This window comes from Nyctibius grandis, chromosome 3 (genome assembly GCF_013368605.1).
Source record: "Nyctibius grandis isolate bNycGra1 chromosome 3, bNycGra1.pri, whole genome shotgun sequence".
In the NCBI taxonomy this organism is placed as follows: domain Eukaryota; kingdom Metazoa; phylum Chordata; class Aves; order Nyctibiiformes; family Nyctibiidae; genus Nyctibius; species Nyctibius grandis.
In genome coordinates, this window is record NC_090660.1 from 94,995,650 (window position 1) to 95,011,373 (window position 15,724).

General features: G+C 37.6%; 1 protein-coding gene across 1 annotated transcript in view; it reads left to right on the forward strand.

Moving 5' to 3' along the window:
* The window catches only part of LRP12 (LDL receptor related protein 12), a 53,769-nt gene extending 43,595 nt beyond the window's left edge, over positions 1 to 10,174 (forward strand). Inside the window, exons 5-7 of the mRNA XM_068396144.1 lie at positions 1,414 to 2,515; positions 3,131 to 3,263; positions 6,950 to 10,174. Of these exons, the coding sequence (XP_068252245.1) occupies positions 1,414 to 2,515; positions 3,131 to 3,263; positions 6,950 to 7,813 (2,099 nt within the window). The 3' untranslated portion in view covers positions 7,814 to 10,174. The remainder of the gene's footprint in view (positions 1 to 1,413; positions 2,516 to 3,130; positions 3,264 to 6,949) is intronic.
* Positions 10,175 to 15,724: the final 5,550 nt, after the last annotated feature.

Below are 15,724 nucleotides of genomic sequence, written 5' to 3' on the forward strand. Positions count from 1 at the left end.
CAAATTACTGCTGTGTAGGACCATCTGCATTGCAGATTTTTTTACATTTTTTTGGAGGATTGACCACAGCAGTTTGTTTTATAGCCGATTTTATAGTCTGTACTGTGGTTTTTGGAAACTGCAGTGATTTTAAATGATGGTAGTGGTAATTGACACAGCTAAGTTCTTGCAGAGCTGAAATAGCTTGCGTCCCAGCTATGCTTCCATGTTTAACATGGTTGGAACTTTAATAAATGAAGCCCTGAAAAAAATATTCTTGATGTTACAAGTGTGGGAGTAGCCAGCAGACTACATTTTCTTAAATAAAGGTGTCTCTTGACTTTTTTTTTCCCTAGAATTAAAAAAAAAAAAACAAAAAACCCAACCAATAAACTCCAAACCAAAAAAAAAACCAACCACACAAAAAAAGAAAAAAAAACAACAACCAAAAAAAACCTTCCACACTTCCATGTTTTCTGGACCACTACTTGGATCCTTAACTTGTAAAGTATAATTTTGTGTTCAGGCAAGCGTTTCTGCATTTGCTGCACTCTCCTCTTAGTTGCTAGAGGAGAGGCAGGAGCAGTGGGAAGAGGTGAGGACAGAGGTTTCTCTTTGCTTGGTGGTAATAGGTCATCTTGAACTGTTAGCTTCTCTTTTGCCATAGATGCTTTGGTACAAAGTAGGAACCTATGAAAACAGGAGAGAGGTCTGACTGCTTCTACAAGAAAGAATTTGAGGAGGTAACCGGTACTGCAGAACAAAATGTTTCGGTATTACGAGTGATAGAGGAGAGAGACAGTAGTTTTCTGACTTATTTCTAGCACCTTAGAAGCCACATTTATTCAGTCACTATAAATACGCATTGTTTTCTTGCTTGCGTTAAAGTTATTTAAGAGGGAAAGGGGCTTTTTACAAGGGCAAGTAGTGACAGGACGAGGGGGAATGGTTTTAAACTTGAAAGAGGGTAGATCTAGATTAGATATTAGGAAGAAATTCTTTACTGTGAGGGTAGTGAGACACTGGACCAGGTTGCCCAGAGAAGTTGTGGCTGCCCCCTCCCTGGCCGTGTTTAAGGCCAGGCTGGATGAGGCTTTGAGCAACCTGGTGTAGAGGAAAGGTGTAAGGACACCCATGTCAGGGGGTTGGAACTGGATGATCTTTAAGGTCCCTTCCAACCTAAACCATTCTATGATTCTATTTGACTGAAAGCAGCTAAGGATGAGGCTCATGCTGATGTGCTGACAGAATTTCAACTTGAAAAAACTGTTTTGTCTTGAAACGTACTGGAAGTTGTGATGATTTATAGAGATTCTAAATAGTTGTTTTGCCATTCTGAACTACCTGGTGCAGCAAATAAATATGTGACACAAACCATCAAGTGCTAAATTCTAAAAAGAGAATATTTTTATAATTTCTTTTCTTTTCTCTCAGGGAAATCTGATGAACCAAATTGTGATTGTGACCAGTTTCATTGTGCTAATAGGAAGTGCATTCCAGAAAGTTGGAAATGTAATAATATGGATGAATGTGGAGACAACTCGGATGAAGAAATCTGTGCCAAAGCTAATCCTCCGACAGCTTCTTCATTTCAAACTTGTGCTCACAATCAGTTCCAGTGTCTTTCTCGCTTCACCAAGCTTTACACTTGCCTCCCAGAATCTTTAAAATGTGATGGTAACATTGATTGTCTTGACCTAGGAGATGAAATAGACTGTGATGTGCTAACATGTGGGCAGCGGTTACAATATTTTTATGGTACTTTCAGTTCTCCTAACTATCCTGACTTCTATCCACCTGGAAGCAACTGCACCTGGCTGATAGACACTGGTGACCATCGCAAAGTAATTTTGCGTTTCACTGATTTTAAACTTGATGGTACAGGTTATGGAGACTATGTCAAGATATATGATGGATTAGAGGAGAATCCACGGAGGCTGTTGCGTGTGCTAACAGCATTTGACTCTCATGCTCCCCTCACAGTTGTTTCATCCTCAGGACAGATAAGAGTGCATTTTTGTGCTGACAAAGTGAATGCTGCAAGAGGATTCAATGCCACCTATCAAGTAGATGGCTTCTGTTTGCCATGGGAAATCCCATGTGGTGGAAATTGGGGTTGCTACACAGAGCAGCAACGCTGCGATGGCTACTGGCACTGTCCAAATGGAAGGGATGAAACCAACTGCACCATGTGCCAAAGAGATGAGTTTCCCTGCTCTCGAAATGGTGTTTGCTATCCTCGTTCAGATCGCTGCAACTATCAGAATCATTGCCCTAATGGTTCAGATGAAAAAAATTGCTTCTTCTGTCAGCCAGGAAATTTTCATTGTAAAAATAACCGCTGTGTATTTGAGAGCTGGGTTTGTGATTCTCAGGATGACTGTGGTGATGGCAGTGATGAAGAGAATTGCCCAGTCATTGTGCCCACTAGAGTAATAACTGCAGCTGTCATTGGGAGTCTTATTTGCGGATTGCTGCTTGTCATTGCACTGGGATGTACTTGTAAATTGTACTCACTCAGGATGTTTGAGCGAAGGTAAGTAGAACTTACCTCGAACTTGTCCTCGAACTTGAATTTTTTAAACTATTTTCATATCTCATATTGTTATGCTTGAAACATTTTTATTTACATACAATTAGTGTTGCGTAATATTTCTAAAAGCATTGTTCCTTCTTCTTCTTTAACAGTAAAAAGAGGTTAGTTAAAAGGGAACAGAAGTATTCTTATCACTTAACTATTGAGAGTTAAGCTTTCAGATGTTGTTACCAAAAAGGAAGTCTGGAAAAGCTGCATTTCTGCAATTAAATATCAATTCTGTATTTAACAGCATGTTTATTCTGTTGTAGACTCTCTCGTACCAGGATTACATGTTCTTCAATTCTTATAAAATAATATAAGCATCTCTCATGGTGTCCCATGTTTTGTTTTTTTTCTTTAGGAATTTATTCTTGGGTTGCTTTTGTTTTTCTTGTCTCAGCTGGACAGACCCATAGGAATGACTGCAAGGACTTATATATTCTTTGTCAAGTAAATTTCAAATTAATAAAAGTTCATCTGCTGAAATTTGTTATTTCAGGCTATAATAGTCTGATGTAATTTTAAATATAGATATACATCATTGTCTTATAAAACTTCTTTTCTCTTTGAAAGATCATTTGAAACTCATTTGTCAAGGGTTGAGGCTGAACTGTTAAGAAGAGAAGCTCCTCCGTCCTATGGACAGTTAATTGCCCAGGGTTTAATTCCACCAGTTGAAGATTTTCCTGTTTGTTCACCAAATCAGGTAAGATTCCAAAATAGCAGGCAGACCACTTAAATTTTAAGGAGGCTGAGCTAAAAATATTTTAACTTTAATCCGCATTTTCTTGTTCGATAGCACTTCCTTTTCTTCCTTGCATGCCAATACTACTGTACTAAGGATTAGCCATTGGACAAAATCATGATACGGTAGCACCACACAGTTTTCTTTGCAGGCTTTTTTTCTTGTTAGTGAATGCCAGTAATGCACACTATAGAATCCCTCTTGCATGAAAAGTAATAGATTGGTAGGTCTAGTTGTATGTTCTGTATTGATGATGTTGTATAAGGTAAGATTGCAAGCTAGCACTTTGAAATTTGGGAAGGAAGAACTGAGACTTGTAATGCAAAATGGTAGTTCATATCCACTGTGCATATGTGTTTACGTACGAGCATACCCACTATGCATAGAAAAGATGATGGCAAAGGCAAGGCTGTAATATCATATAAAATTAACAGGAATGAGTAACAAAGTAAAAGCTAGTAAATGGGAGTTAATAGTGTCTAGCCATCTTGATTCTCAGATGGATCATTAGCACAATTCTTATTTGTTGATGAATGAATTTCTATCAAAACAACTTTTTCACTTAAAAAAATGGGCTTTCAGTTATAACAGTCTTCTGTGAAACAGAAGAAAAGTCTGAAGTCTAGGAATCCTGCTGTGGTTCTGCATTAGAGTTGGCATTATCTTGTATTATGTGTTGCAGTTAATACAGCAAAGTTTACTGTTGGCTAGTATTGCTGAGCGTATAAGAAAAATAGTTACAAGACAGTAAGAAGGGGAATTGTTTTTTTTTGAATGGACCCCATTTCATAACACTTATTCTGCCATAGATTTCACTAATTCTTTCACACATACATGTTCACAAGCAGCAGCTGTGATCTGTCACAAAGGATTTTGCAGAGGAAAAGAGGAAAATAAGTTGCAATTAGCATGAAAGACTTTGAAAACAGAAAAGACATTGTGAAGATTTTTCAGTAGCTAAATTAGCACTAGAACTTATTAATGAGCTTATTAATGAGCATCTGTAATGAACACTGTAGAAACCCTCATTCTTATTGCATGGGTTATTGTGGTTATAATAAAGATCAGTATGTTTCTATTTAAAAACAATTCTGTACTTTTACAAATTTGACTGGCCTGTCCTCTTTTCTGAAATTAAGCTTCACCGGTTTGTGGTGCAGCTATGCTCACAAGCCTCTCGAGGTAGGGTTAGGTCAAGAAAGTCTGTTAAGACAGCGCAGTTGTTATGCCCAGATGTATAAATCCTCTGGTACAGGTAACTTGGAACAAACCAATGCATCCTGCACATTCCTACCCTGTATGGGACACTTCAGGTTTGGTGTACATGAACATGTTTAGGAACCATTATAATTTTCAGACAAACTTGGCTTGCTCAGACCTGTTTTCATCATGAAACTACACAAAGGTGGCCTGAAGATCTTGGGTTTTACTAAAATGAAATATCCTGATAGAGAGCACAGTTCTTGAAAACCCAGACATGTAGTGACTGCATTCAGAGATTGGTACCAGAGCTTTTAAAAAGTTGTGCAATTACTGAAATTTTCTTTTATCTTCAGTTTGACTTAAATTGAATTAACCACTATTGCTTTGGATATATTTTAGATTATTTTTCAGAACTAAAATACAGTGGAATTTGAAAGACTTACTGGAAGTGGCAATCTTTTGTAGTGACATGTAACAAAATGTAGTTGCTTCATAGTCTTTCTATGTAACCATGATTTCACACTCCATAAAAATACTGATGCATATACAATAGTTTTGAACAATGAAAGACTATTAGTAAATTCCTGTTATGAAGACCAGTATTTCTGATAAGACTTGTGGCCTTGAAAACTAAGTAGCTATACTGGGAAATTAACTAGCATAAAAATAAGGAATAGTAGGGAGCAGGCAATAACCTTCAAAAAAAAAAATTAAAAAGTCATTCTAGAGCATTGATGCTTCCATGATAAAAATTTTTGTTCTTAATGTATGAAGTTGCATTGTTTAAAAAAAATGTTCAGAGGAGAGAACATCAGTAAAAGCTTAAGAGGCAATGTAAATTGTATTCTATAAATTATAAAGCTCAAATTAAATTTTTAATATGGTTAAGTGTTGGGGGGAGGGAGTCAGTATGAAGTCAGGATGCGTTCAGCTTGCTTTGTTCTGAGCAATGTATACATCTTAAGATTGCAAATCTGTGTAGGACTGAAGATACCTAGTCAAGATTTCCTAGAAGTTAGAAGTCTCAAGCTAAAGGAATCTTAGTTGTTCTGGTTTGTATGTAATGCTTTCTGCCTAAAACTGATACATGCCTTCAGAGATGGATTTTCAAGGGTGGGTAACAGTCTCTCCAGTAGCTTTTGAAAGTAAGGCTACTGAACATATGTATTTATATGCTTGAATTCAAGTATCATTATGTGAACTATTGGAAGTGAAGAGGTAGGTAATGCATGAAGTATTGTTTGGATACTGTGCTGTGTATGCCCTGTGGCATCTGAAGGATTGTGGAAGGGAGCTATGTTGACAGCATGAGAACAATGGAGTTCAGTGTTTGTAAACAAAGTGAAATGTATGCATATATGTTAAGTGTTTAATTGGGGGGAAAAAAAAGCTATTCTGAAGAATATTCTGTATTTTTCTCATAATCTTCATTACAAGGTACAAATATGGACTTTTTCCTGTAATTAAACACGAGTGAATATTTTCAGAATCGTGGGCATCTGGCAGATCTTCTACCTTAGTATTTGAGAAGTGAGCTACTTAGCTGAGGCATTGTTTTTTGTAAGTTTGAATAAGGGACCCCCAAGTCAAAGGTGTTAATATGTTTGTATTACCTTACAATTTAAAAGTTATACAAAAATTCAGGCATGCATTGTTCTATAGCTGAATGACTAGAAAATGTATACTGAATTGGGGAAATGAATGGTTTAGAACACATAAGATAATTTTAATTAAACAGAAGCATTAAAGCATTTTGAAACTGGAATTAACTGATTATGCCAGAATAGGAAAATATCAAACTACAAGCCTCTGCAAGAGAGGATATTTAATTTAGTCTCTATTCTAGGCAGCCCCATGGTAGTGGATAAGGAAAGGTCACCTCTGTTAAATCTTTCTGGAAGATTTCGTTTTTAAATACTAAACTTTTTGAGGCATGTTTCTATGTACTGTACTCTAAAATCCACACTGACTACTTTATCTTCTTGGTAAGATTGTACGTAACAGATCTTGCATACCTGCTTTACTGGGTCTGCACTGGGTCTGTGGATGTCCTTTTCTGTAATCAGTGTTCCATATCCAGGTTACAGTGCATTGGTTTTCACTTTTTCTTTATTTAGAGGTCCTTAATTTGGGCAGAAACATACCTTATATATTCTATTGGTCTTTTATTCCCCTTTTTCTTCCATATGTATTTCCACTTAATTTCCCTGTTCATAATGTTTTTTCCTCAAGAAAATGTAGAATTCTTTCATGCCTGCTTTGTTTTTAAAATAGCTTATTGCTACATACACCAGATCCTTAATATTAAAGACAACATATTTTTAATATTTAAGACTCTACATTTAACTTTGTGGTTATATGCTGTTTTGCACAATAGTTGTCGTTTTGTCAGAACAGTGCCAACGTACTGTCAACACTTGATTGTTGCTTGTCTTCTCGTTTAGGCTTCAGTTCTGGAAAACCTGAGACTGGCAGTACGATCTCAGCTTGGATTTACCTCAATCAGACTTCCTATTGCTGGCAGATCAAGTAACATTTGGAATAGAATTTTTAATTTTGCAAGGTCACGTCATTCTGGATCATTGGCGTTGGTCTCAGCGGATGGAGATGATGTTGCCAGCCAAAGTACTAGTAGAGAAGTTGAAAGAAATAGTACTCACAGAAGTCTGTTTTCAGTTGAATCTGATGATACAGACACAGAAAATGAAAGAAGAGACACAGTGGGAGCAGTTGGTGGTGTTGCTGCCACCTTGCCTCAGAAAGTCCCTCCTGCAACAGCAATAGAAGCCCCAGTCGGAGCGTGTGGGAGTTCCTCTGCTCAGACCGGCAGTAGCGGTAACACGGATAGTGGAAGAGAAGTGACAAGTGTAGAGCCCCCAAGCACAAGTCCTGCACATCACCAGCTCACTAGTGCGCTAAGTCGTATGACTCAAGGCTTACGCTGGGTACGCTTTACTTTAGGGAGATCAAGCTCAGTGAACCAGAACCAAAGTCCTTTGAGACAGCTTGATAATGTGGTAAGTGGAAGAGAAGAGGATGATGATGTTGAAATGTTAATTCCAGTCTCTGATGTAGCATCAGACTTTGACGTGAATGACTGTTCGAGACCTCTACTTGATCTCAGCTCAGATCAAGGACCAGGGCTTAGACAGCCTTACAGTGCAACACATCACGGTGTAAGGTCGTGCAGTCGAGATGGCCCCTGTGAGAGCTGTGGCATCGTACACACTGCCCAGATACCCGACACTTGCTTAGAAGCAACAGTGAAAAATGAAACTAGTGACGATGAGGCATTATTACTCTGCTAGGTACGGATTGTTTAGGAAAGATTGTGTACAAGTTGGAGCAATATCTGTCATTGTTTTGTACTTCACAATTAAAACTAGTTTTTAGTTTTAAAAAATCCAGGACAACATTATGTTAAAACTATTTTAGCCTGTGTGGTTGATTACACATTTCTTATACTGGATGATGTTATGGAGCTATTAGAGTGAACATTTTTAATGGCTCTGAATATACGATGTGTGTATCCAGTATAATCTGATTACTCTTTAAACTGAAGTTATCCCAGTTAGTTTCAAATTTAATTTATCCTGGTACTGTAGTTCAAACCAGAAACATGGCTGCTCAAGACTTACTTGGCTGCCTGTTTAACCCCATATTAACAGGTGAATTTGTACAGAATTATTTTCCTTTAGGAATCGACTCTGTTGTATTATTGCCAACATACTTGTAACTTAATATACTAAATGCTGGTAAGGATTGTTAATGTAAAATATGTACTTTTCTTTCAGTTTATATGACACTTTGTCTAAATATTCTTGAATTTCATCATAATGTGAACTTATTTAAAGGGGGGAGAAACTTTCTCCAGGAGCGTTCTTTTTCTCTCAAAAGTACAAAATGCAATGATTTGTCAAATTTAGATATAATAGATAAACTGATGGCAAAAGCTTTTATAGCACTGACTTTCCTAAACTGCAATCTAATATGGTACAGCCAAATAGTATGTAAAATCCCCAGTCATTAGTCTTTTTGATTTGAAATAAAAAAGGGCCGAAGATATTACAATATATGTTAGTTCTTTAAATACCTGATACGTACAAATACACTACAGAATAAGTTCCAACTGGTAGTAGATCTTTCCCTAATACTGTAGGTTATAAAGCTTGTTTGGACTCAAGGGATTTGCACTAAAATCATATTAAGGTCTCTAATGAGCTTAGTGCACAAGCACTATCACTTTAAGTACTATTATTGTCTAATATTGCAATGGCTATCTATTTCCATGGCTCTTTTCTTGGGGTGTTGCATTTTTGTTGCAATTGAATTTGCTTTACTAATTCCCTATTTATTCGTTGTATTTAAAAACTGGTTTACTTGGTTGCAGACTGGTTGTTTAAAAAAAAATCCCTTTCAGTGTATTTCTTTTACGATATTACATGTTGGAGCAAAACAGATCAGTGGGGAAAAAAGCTCGTAACTTCCGATTTTGTGATAAGCAGGTTAATATGTGGCTACTAGCGTGACAACAAGAATCTACACCTTTTAAAAACAAAAATGTCAACTGCTGTGTTATTTATTCTTTGCCAGTCTGTTTTTAGTAGGCTTAAAGATCCAGTATGAAATGTATTTGTGTGTGATTGTATGCTATTTATTAAATTTTAAATACTTTGTTGAATGTCATTTTAAAGCATGTTTAAAGTCTTGTGCATTTCTGTCGTGTTATGCTGTCGGGCAGAACTGACTAAAATGTTTTAATATGTATCAAAATTAAATTGAATTTTTGTTATGTTTTTGAGGTACTTTTAAAGATAAATCCAAGGTCTGTCTGGCTTTTTATTTTATTTTTTAAAAATCCTCATCTCTGAAGTACAAATGACATGCAGAAGAAACAAATAATTGAATGGATTCCAAAGTGTATATATGTTCTCCCTCTTCTCTTCTTTCACAGACACTGGGATGAGAAAAATAAACAATATTACCATCTGGTTGATTTTATTCATGAGAGTGAGCAGGTAAATTCTGAGTTAAGGCATGGTTATGTAGATTTGTGCTTTTGAGGACCTTACGTGCAATACAGTTGTAAAAGATTTTGTTACAAGGACCCATGCGGTTTCAAGTTTCAGAACAGATCACATCACACTGGTACCCGATCAGGTACATATTGGCCCATAATTACACATACCCGAGTAAAAGTCATCAATGGCCATTTTTATTCACATTGAATAATATCTAAATCTGGGGGTAATCTTTAGTCTGATTTCAGTGGCATTGCTTATAGAGCAGGCAACTTTGCAATATGAACGTGGTAACACACCCTGAAATATACGTGACCAGTATGTCCTGGTATAAAATACTGGGTTTTTAAACCTTCCTACCTAATTGTCATTAGAAAGTGGTTATGGAAATGTTTGTCCCCAAGGCAGATACATTTTGAGGAAAGACTCTGCACAGAATACCTTTGGTGTTATACACACACATAAAGTAATCTAAATTTGTTCCATTAGATGCACCAAATAGCATGTACCTATGGACTCGGTATTGCAGATGTAAAAAGAACACAATGTTTAATTTGTTTTAAAGGAGAAATGCTACACATTTAACTGAGAAGTTGGATTTGATTATTTGGAAAATTGTAAATAAAATTCATATTTGTATGAGGCTAACTTGTTGCAGTGATTTTTTTTCTTAGTGAATTTAAAGGGAGTGATCAAATTTGATTAATACTGATTAAGTTTCCTCTTGGTTGGGTTTTTTGGGTTTTTATTGTTGTTTTGAGGTGGGGTTTTTTTGGTGGGTTTTGGGGTTTTTTTTGCCGAGACTTCTGTTGAGTCATGTTACTTCATTTCTTATTTTGGAGCTGCTCACATGAATGTTTTATTTAAGTGATTCTTGGTTTAGCAGTCCTACAATGCTAGGGCATTTTGAAGAAAAGCCAGAATGATTCACTGTGGAATTATCTTATTTTCTGTAATAAATCACTTTCATCTGAAAGGTTTGAAGAATGTAGGTTATTGTGAGGCAATTTTTCTCCTCATTTAAAGCTTTCTGAGCATGGAAGGAGTTTGCCATTGTTCCTTTTCACATACCACACTTTTCTTGTCATTTGATTTACATTGAAACATTAAGGGGGCTGACTGAGCCTCCGATGCTACAAGGGCTTGTTTTGTTTCCAAAGTAAAGTCCATTTTCAGTACAAGTTCAGCAAGTATTGCTGATAGCCCTTCTTTCAAAACAAGTTCCCAGAGAGGATGCTGCTTACAGTGTCTTGTGTTCCACTTCCTTTCCAATGCCAAAGCAAGAACTTGTGGCAAAGCTTGGATTCAGTCTAGGAAAATCACAGTTCAAGTCTGGGACACAAATACTTTTTCACTGAGTCCTTACATTAAATACTTACTGCAGATCAAGGTTAATCATGGGTTTTCCTGTTGAGATGAGTTTTTGCTTCCTTTCTGAAAAGTGAATGTTTACTGGCCTGTTTCATTCTCCAGCAGCTATTTGACAGCTGCAGTTGTCCTGAGGGACTACTGCACGTTTTCCATTAATCTTTAATAGCTTTAATCTTCCTGTAATTGTGATGAGTGGTTGGGGTTTTTTTTGGGTTTTGTTTTGTGGGATTTTTTTTGGGGGGGAGGGAGGGGAGTTCCTTCTTGTGACCGAGTTGTATTATCAAAGTACCAAAGAAAAGATACAATCTGAAAGAACTTACTTCACTTGCATTCAGTTTGAAAGATTATTCCATATTACAGTCACTCTGTAGCTGCTTATGCAGGAAGGAAAGGGGTGGAACACAGGAGGCAAAAAAATTAAGATAAAAAGATGAGTCACTGTATTTTGATTTTGAATTATGGGACGGTTGTAATAAAATGGACTAGAAAATCCAAAGGAATATAATTATAATCTATTACATTGCGCAAATTATTTCTTTTTGAGATAAGCAATTGTAGGAGACCCCTCAAAAATAAATCAGAATGGGTAGGGCATGTCAAATCAGGAACATGTAAGAGAAGGGTAAAGGAGTAGTTCTGGTTCAGGTGCACTTCCTAACAAATAATTTTTTTTTATGCAAAATATAAAGGACAAAGGAATAAGCTTGTTTTAAGGATTAAGGGAAAGATCCCTGAAATAAGGATATGTTGTAGATATTACCTAACAGAGGCAAGTATCTGAATCAAGACCAGAAATCTCAGATTTTGTCACAGCATTATTGCCTTGTGGTGTTACAGAGGTAAGGCAGAACAGTTAGCAGAATTGCACTCGGACCTTTGCAACCAAATACTCATGTCTGAAGGTACTCAAACAGAAATGCAGAAACCATTTTTAGCTGCTTCTCCAGGTGTAGAAAATTGAGCAAGAACGACTGGTAAAATTTACTGTTTTAAATCTGTCGTCTTTCCTGTGGTCAGTTAAGAAGGACCTTTGGCAGCCACAGTTGGAAGAAGACATTCAAAACCCGCCTGGACGTGTTCCTGTGTGATATGGTCTAGGTAGTCCTGCTCCAGCAGGGGGATTGGACTAGATGATCTTTCGAGGTCCCTTCCAATCCCTAATGTTCTGTGATTCTGTGAAGTGGTTCAGGAGCATCAGATGCGAAACAAAGGCAGAAGCAATACACAGGATAATGAGGAAGGTCATAAACAGACATTTTATTTCTGCAGTGGTATGAAGGAACCAGAGGTGTTCAGTTTTGCTTTCTCTTGCCTGGTATGTTGGGCAGCAGTTACAATTCTGATTTTAGGCTCCTTCAAAAGAGATGTTGAGTTTGAGAATCATCCAAAACAATGTAAATACTACTTTGCAGTGTTTTTTTACAGATAATGTATTAGTAAAAATAAGTTTCCAAACGAAGCTACTCTCTGTGCTTTTGTGGTTATGTTTCTTGGAATTTGGAAAAATCCCACCTATGAAGTGGCTTGCTTTGGCTGAGGTTATCCACCAGGAAGCAACTGACGCATCTGATGAGTCTTTTTCCCAGAACATGCTGAGACCTAGAACTTCAATGCCTGAGCTGAACTGCCTTTGTGGTCTCATGGATTTTTAGAAGGTGATTATTGGACCCTTAGTAAGCCACTATGGGAAGTGAACAGTGAAAACAGCATAGTATTGTTACTTAGATTCTGCTCTGCTGGGTTCCTGGTCTTTCTTTTCTTTTCTTTTCCTTGGTTGTGCTGTCTGTGATCTGTTGTTTGTGTTGAGCAAGTTCAAGGAGCAAGAAGCACTTAGTCTTATGAAAATGAGAACAGTCACTACCTGTTGTTGCTTTAAAAAAGTAGTGATTTAAAAAATCACTGATTGATTCTGTGATTCTGTGACCATCCTACTTTTTTCTTCAGCACATGCAACAGTTTTGGCTGCCTTCCTTTGTGTCACAGATGTGGGGTCCAAGGCTGGATGCTAATGGGCTGCAGCATCACTTCCAATATATTTGGGGATAGATTGGCACAAAGAGCTTGGATGTAGCCCAGTACTTAAAATAAGGAAAGCATATTTATAACTGTGCAGATGACATGGAACTACAGGAATCAACTCCTTTCATTATTTTTTTCATCTTGTTTTATTATAGAAAACCAATAGGATGTACTTGCTAGTTTTGGAAAGTATTTACAACTGAAGAAGCCCTTAGAGATTAGATTTTAAAACATCACTGCTTGTTCGTGTGTGCAAATCTGTCTCATGAAAGTAGTCAGCACCAGGTTGTTCAGAAACTAGTTATGAAGTTTTCACGAGGGGCACCTGACTGTTCCCACAACTGTGAAGACTTTTCAGGTAGAATTACATGGAGACCATCTGATTTCATTAAATGATATTAAATTCCCACTGCAGAAAAGAGGGGTGTGAAAGTAAATCCGAGGTGAACAGGCATTATGGATTCTTTATCGGAATTGCAGAGAAATGCACACCCGAGTAGTCAAAGTCCTTCTGAATTTCTGAATATGGGAAAAGATAACCATTCATTTCCTTCTGCAAATCCAGAGTTCACGTCAAACTGACACATCTTTACACCGATGCTCCAAACCCAAGTGCTTTATCCAGCATTACTGACAGTCAGTGGTATCCTTTCTGTTAATTTTCTTGAGTTGAAAGTCTGAGTCATGATCCAGTCTTTCTTCCTTGAAGGAAAGCAGTCAAAAATGGAAAATATGATTAATAATGCATCTTCATTAGCTGAGCTTTCTCCCCACTGCTTATCTTTAGTCTCTAGTTTTCATCAAAAAAACATCTTTACTGTTTGTCCAAAGGCCTATTTGTCTGCATCTCCTGCATTTTGAGATACATCTCTGCTTCAACAACTTTTATTTGAAACTTAATGCCAGTAAGAATCTTCGGCTTAAGAAAAAGCTGAAGACTGAGTGATACCAGAAGGGCTTTTCAGAAATAGGATACGGTAGGAAGGATATGAAAATGGAAGCAAAGGGAGGATAAGAATAAGATGAGATAATTACAGCAGAAGATAGAAATTAACATTTTATGCTAGGAGGTAGCAGTTAAAAGTTCCAGGGAGAGGTAGGTGGGTGAGTGTGTGTGTCTCAGAAGATTTTAAACTGATTGTGTCTTCATTATAATGACTTTCAGAAGATGTCCTCAAGGTCTTCTGAATGTTCCAAACTTCAGTTGTTCGTTTCTTGCAAACCTATTCCTTAATTTGCCGAATTATTTTCTTTTGGTAAATAATAGATGTGAATTGGGTTTTCTTCAGGGTTCGTCATCTTAAAATTAAATCAGTTAAGATAATCATTAGGTTACTGAGAAATCTCTTTGATCATACTTCTGGGATTGCTACACTAAACAAGACATTCTAATGTTTAGATTTTCAGGTCTGCTTTGCTGTAGACCACAAAAGCATTAGCGTAAGATTCAAGTTCAGGATTGCAATTGATGACGTTCTGCAATGTCTCTCAAATCACTGAACTACTATGTAATATTTTAGGATGAGTAAATGTTTCTTAACAGAAAAATTCTTTGCACAGTTGTGGTTTATGCCCAGCTGGCAGCTAAGCATCGCACAGCCACTCGCTCACTCCCCTCCAGCAGGATAGAGGAGAGAATTGGGAGGGTGTAAAAACGCGAAAACTCAGGGGTTTGAGATAAAGACAGTTTAATAGGTAAAGCAAAAGCCACACATGCAAGCAAGTCAAAATAAGGAATTTATTCACTACTTCCCATCAGTGGACAGGTGTTTAGAGCCATCTCCAGGAAAGCAGGGCTCCATCACACATAACGGTTACTTGGAAGGACAAATGCCACCACTCGGAATGTCCCCCCCTTCCTCCTTCTTCCCCGAGGTTTATATGCTGAGCATGATGTCATATGGTATGAGATATCCCTTTGGTCAGTTGGGGTCAGCTGTCCCAGCTGTGTCCCCTCCCAACTTCTTGTGCACCCCCAGCCTACTCGCTGGTGGGGTGGTGTGAGAGGCAGAAAAGGCCTTGGCTCTGTGTAAGCACTGCTCAGCAGTAGCTAAAACATCCCTGTATTATCAACACTGTTTCCAGCACAAATCCAAAACACAGCCCCATACCAGCTACTGTGAAGAAATTTAACCGTCTCCCAGCCCAAACCAGTACAACAGTGCAGAGTCAGGCACTGATTACAGAGCAAAGATTTGTTTCAAACTGTGCAGAGAAGGATAAAAAGTTTTGTGGGTGAGTGAAGGTTACAAAGCCAATTAGAAGCCGGAGGCCTCGTTGCAGCAGCAACACGTATTCAGTGATCACTAAGTTTTCTTCTCACAGTATTATAAGGATTATTTCTGTCCCTTGGGTGGTATTTCAGGCCATCCTTTCCAGGGACAGCAGAGCTGTGAAATATCAAATATTTACCAAATGTACGTAAATGCAGCTGATGTGATTTTATCTTGTTTGTACAAACGGACTAAATAAAAGGACTGCTTAGAAAGAATGTCATTATCTACCAATACGCTATTTAATGTGTTCAAAAACACCTGTGGAACAGATTCAGTTTTCCTAGGCACAGCATTATAAGGCCTGACACTGAATTACTTTGCTCGTTTGTGGGACCTGCAGCTCTGAGTTGGGCATGAAGTTACAGGTAGGATGGTTTGGACACTTAAGAGTAGTATCCATGAAGTCTAAATTAGCCAGGAGGAAATCAGAGGAGGGGAAACAGAGCTCAGGCCTGATGCTGTTCAGAAACAGAGGTAAATAGGATTTTGAGCCGTGCCACTCCTTACCATTTAGGTGTCAAAATCATGTCAG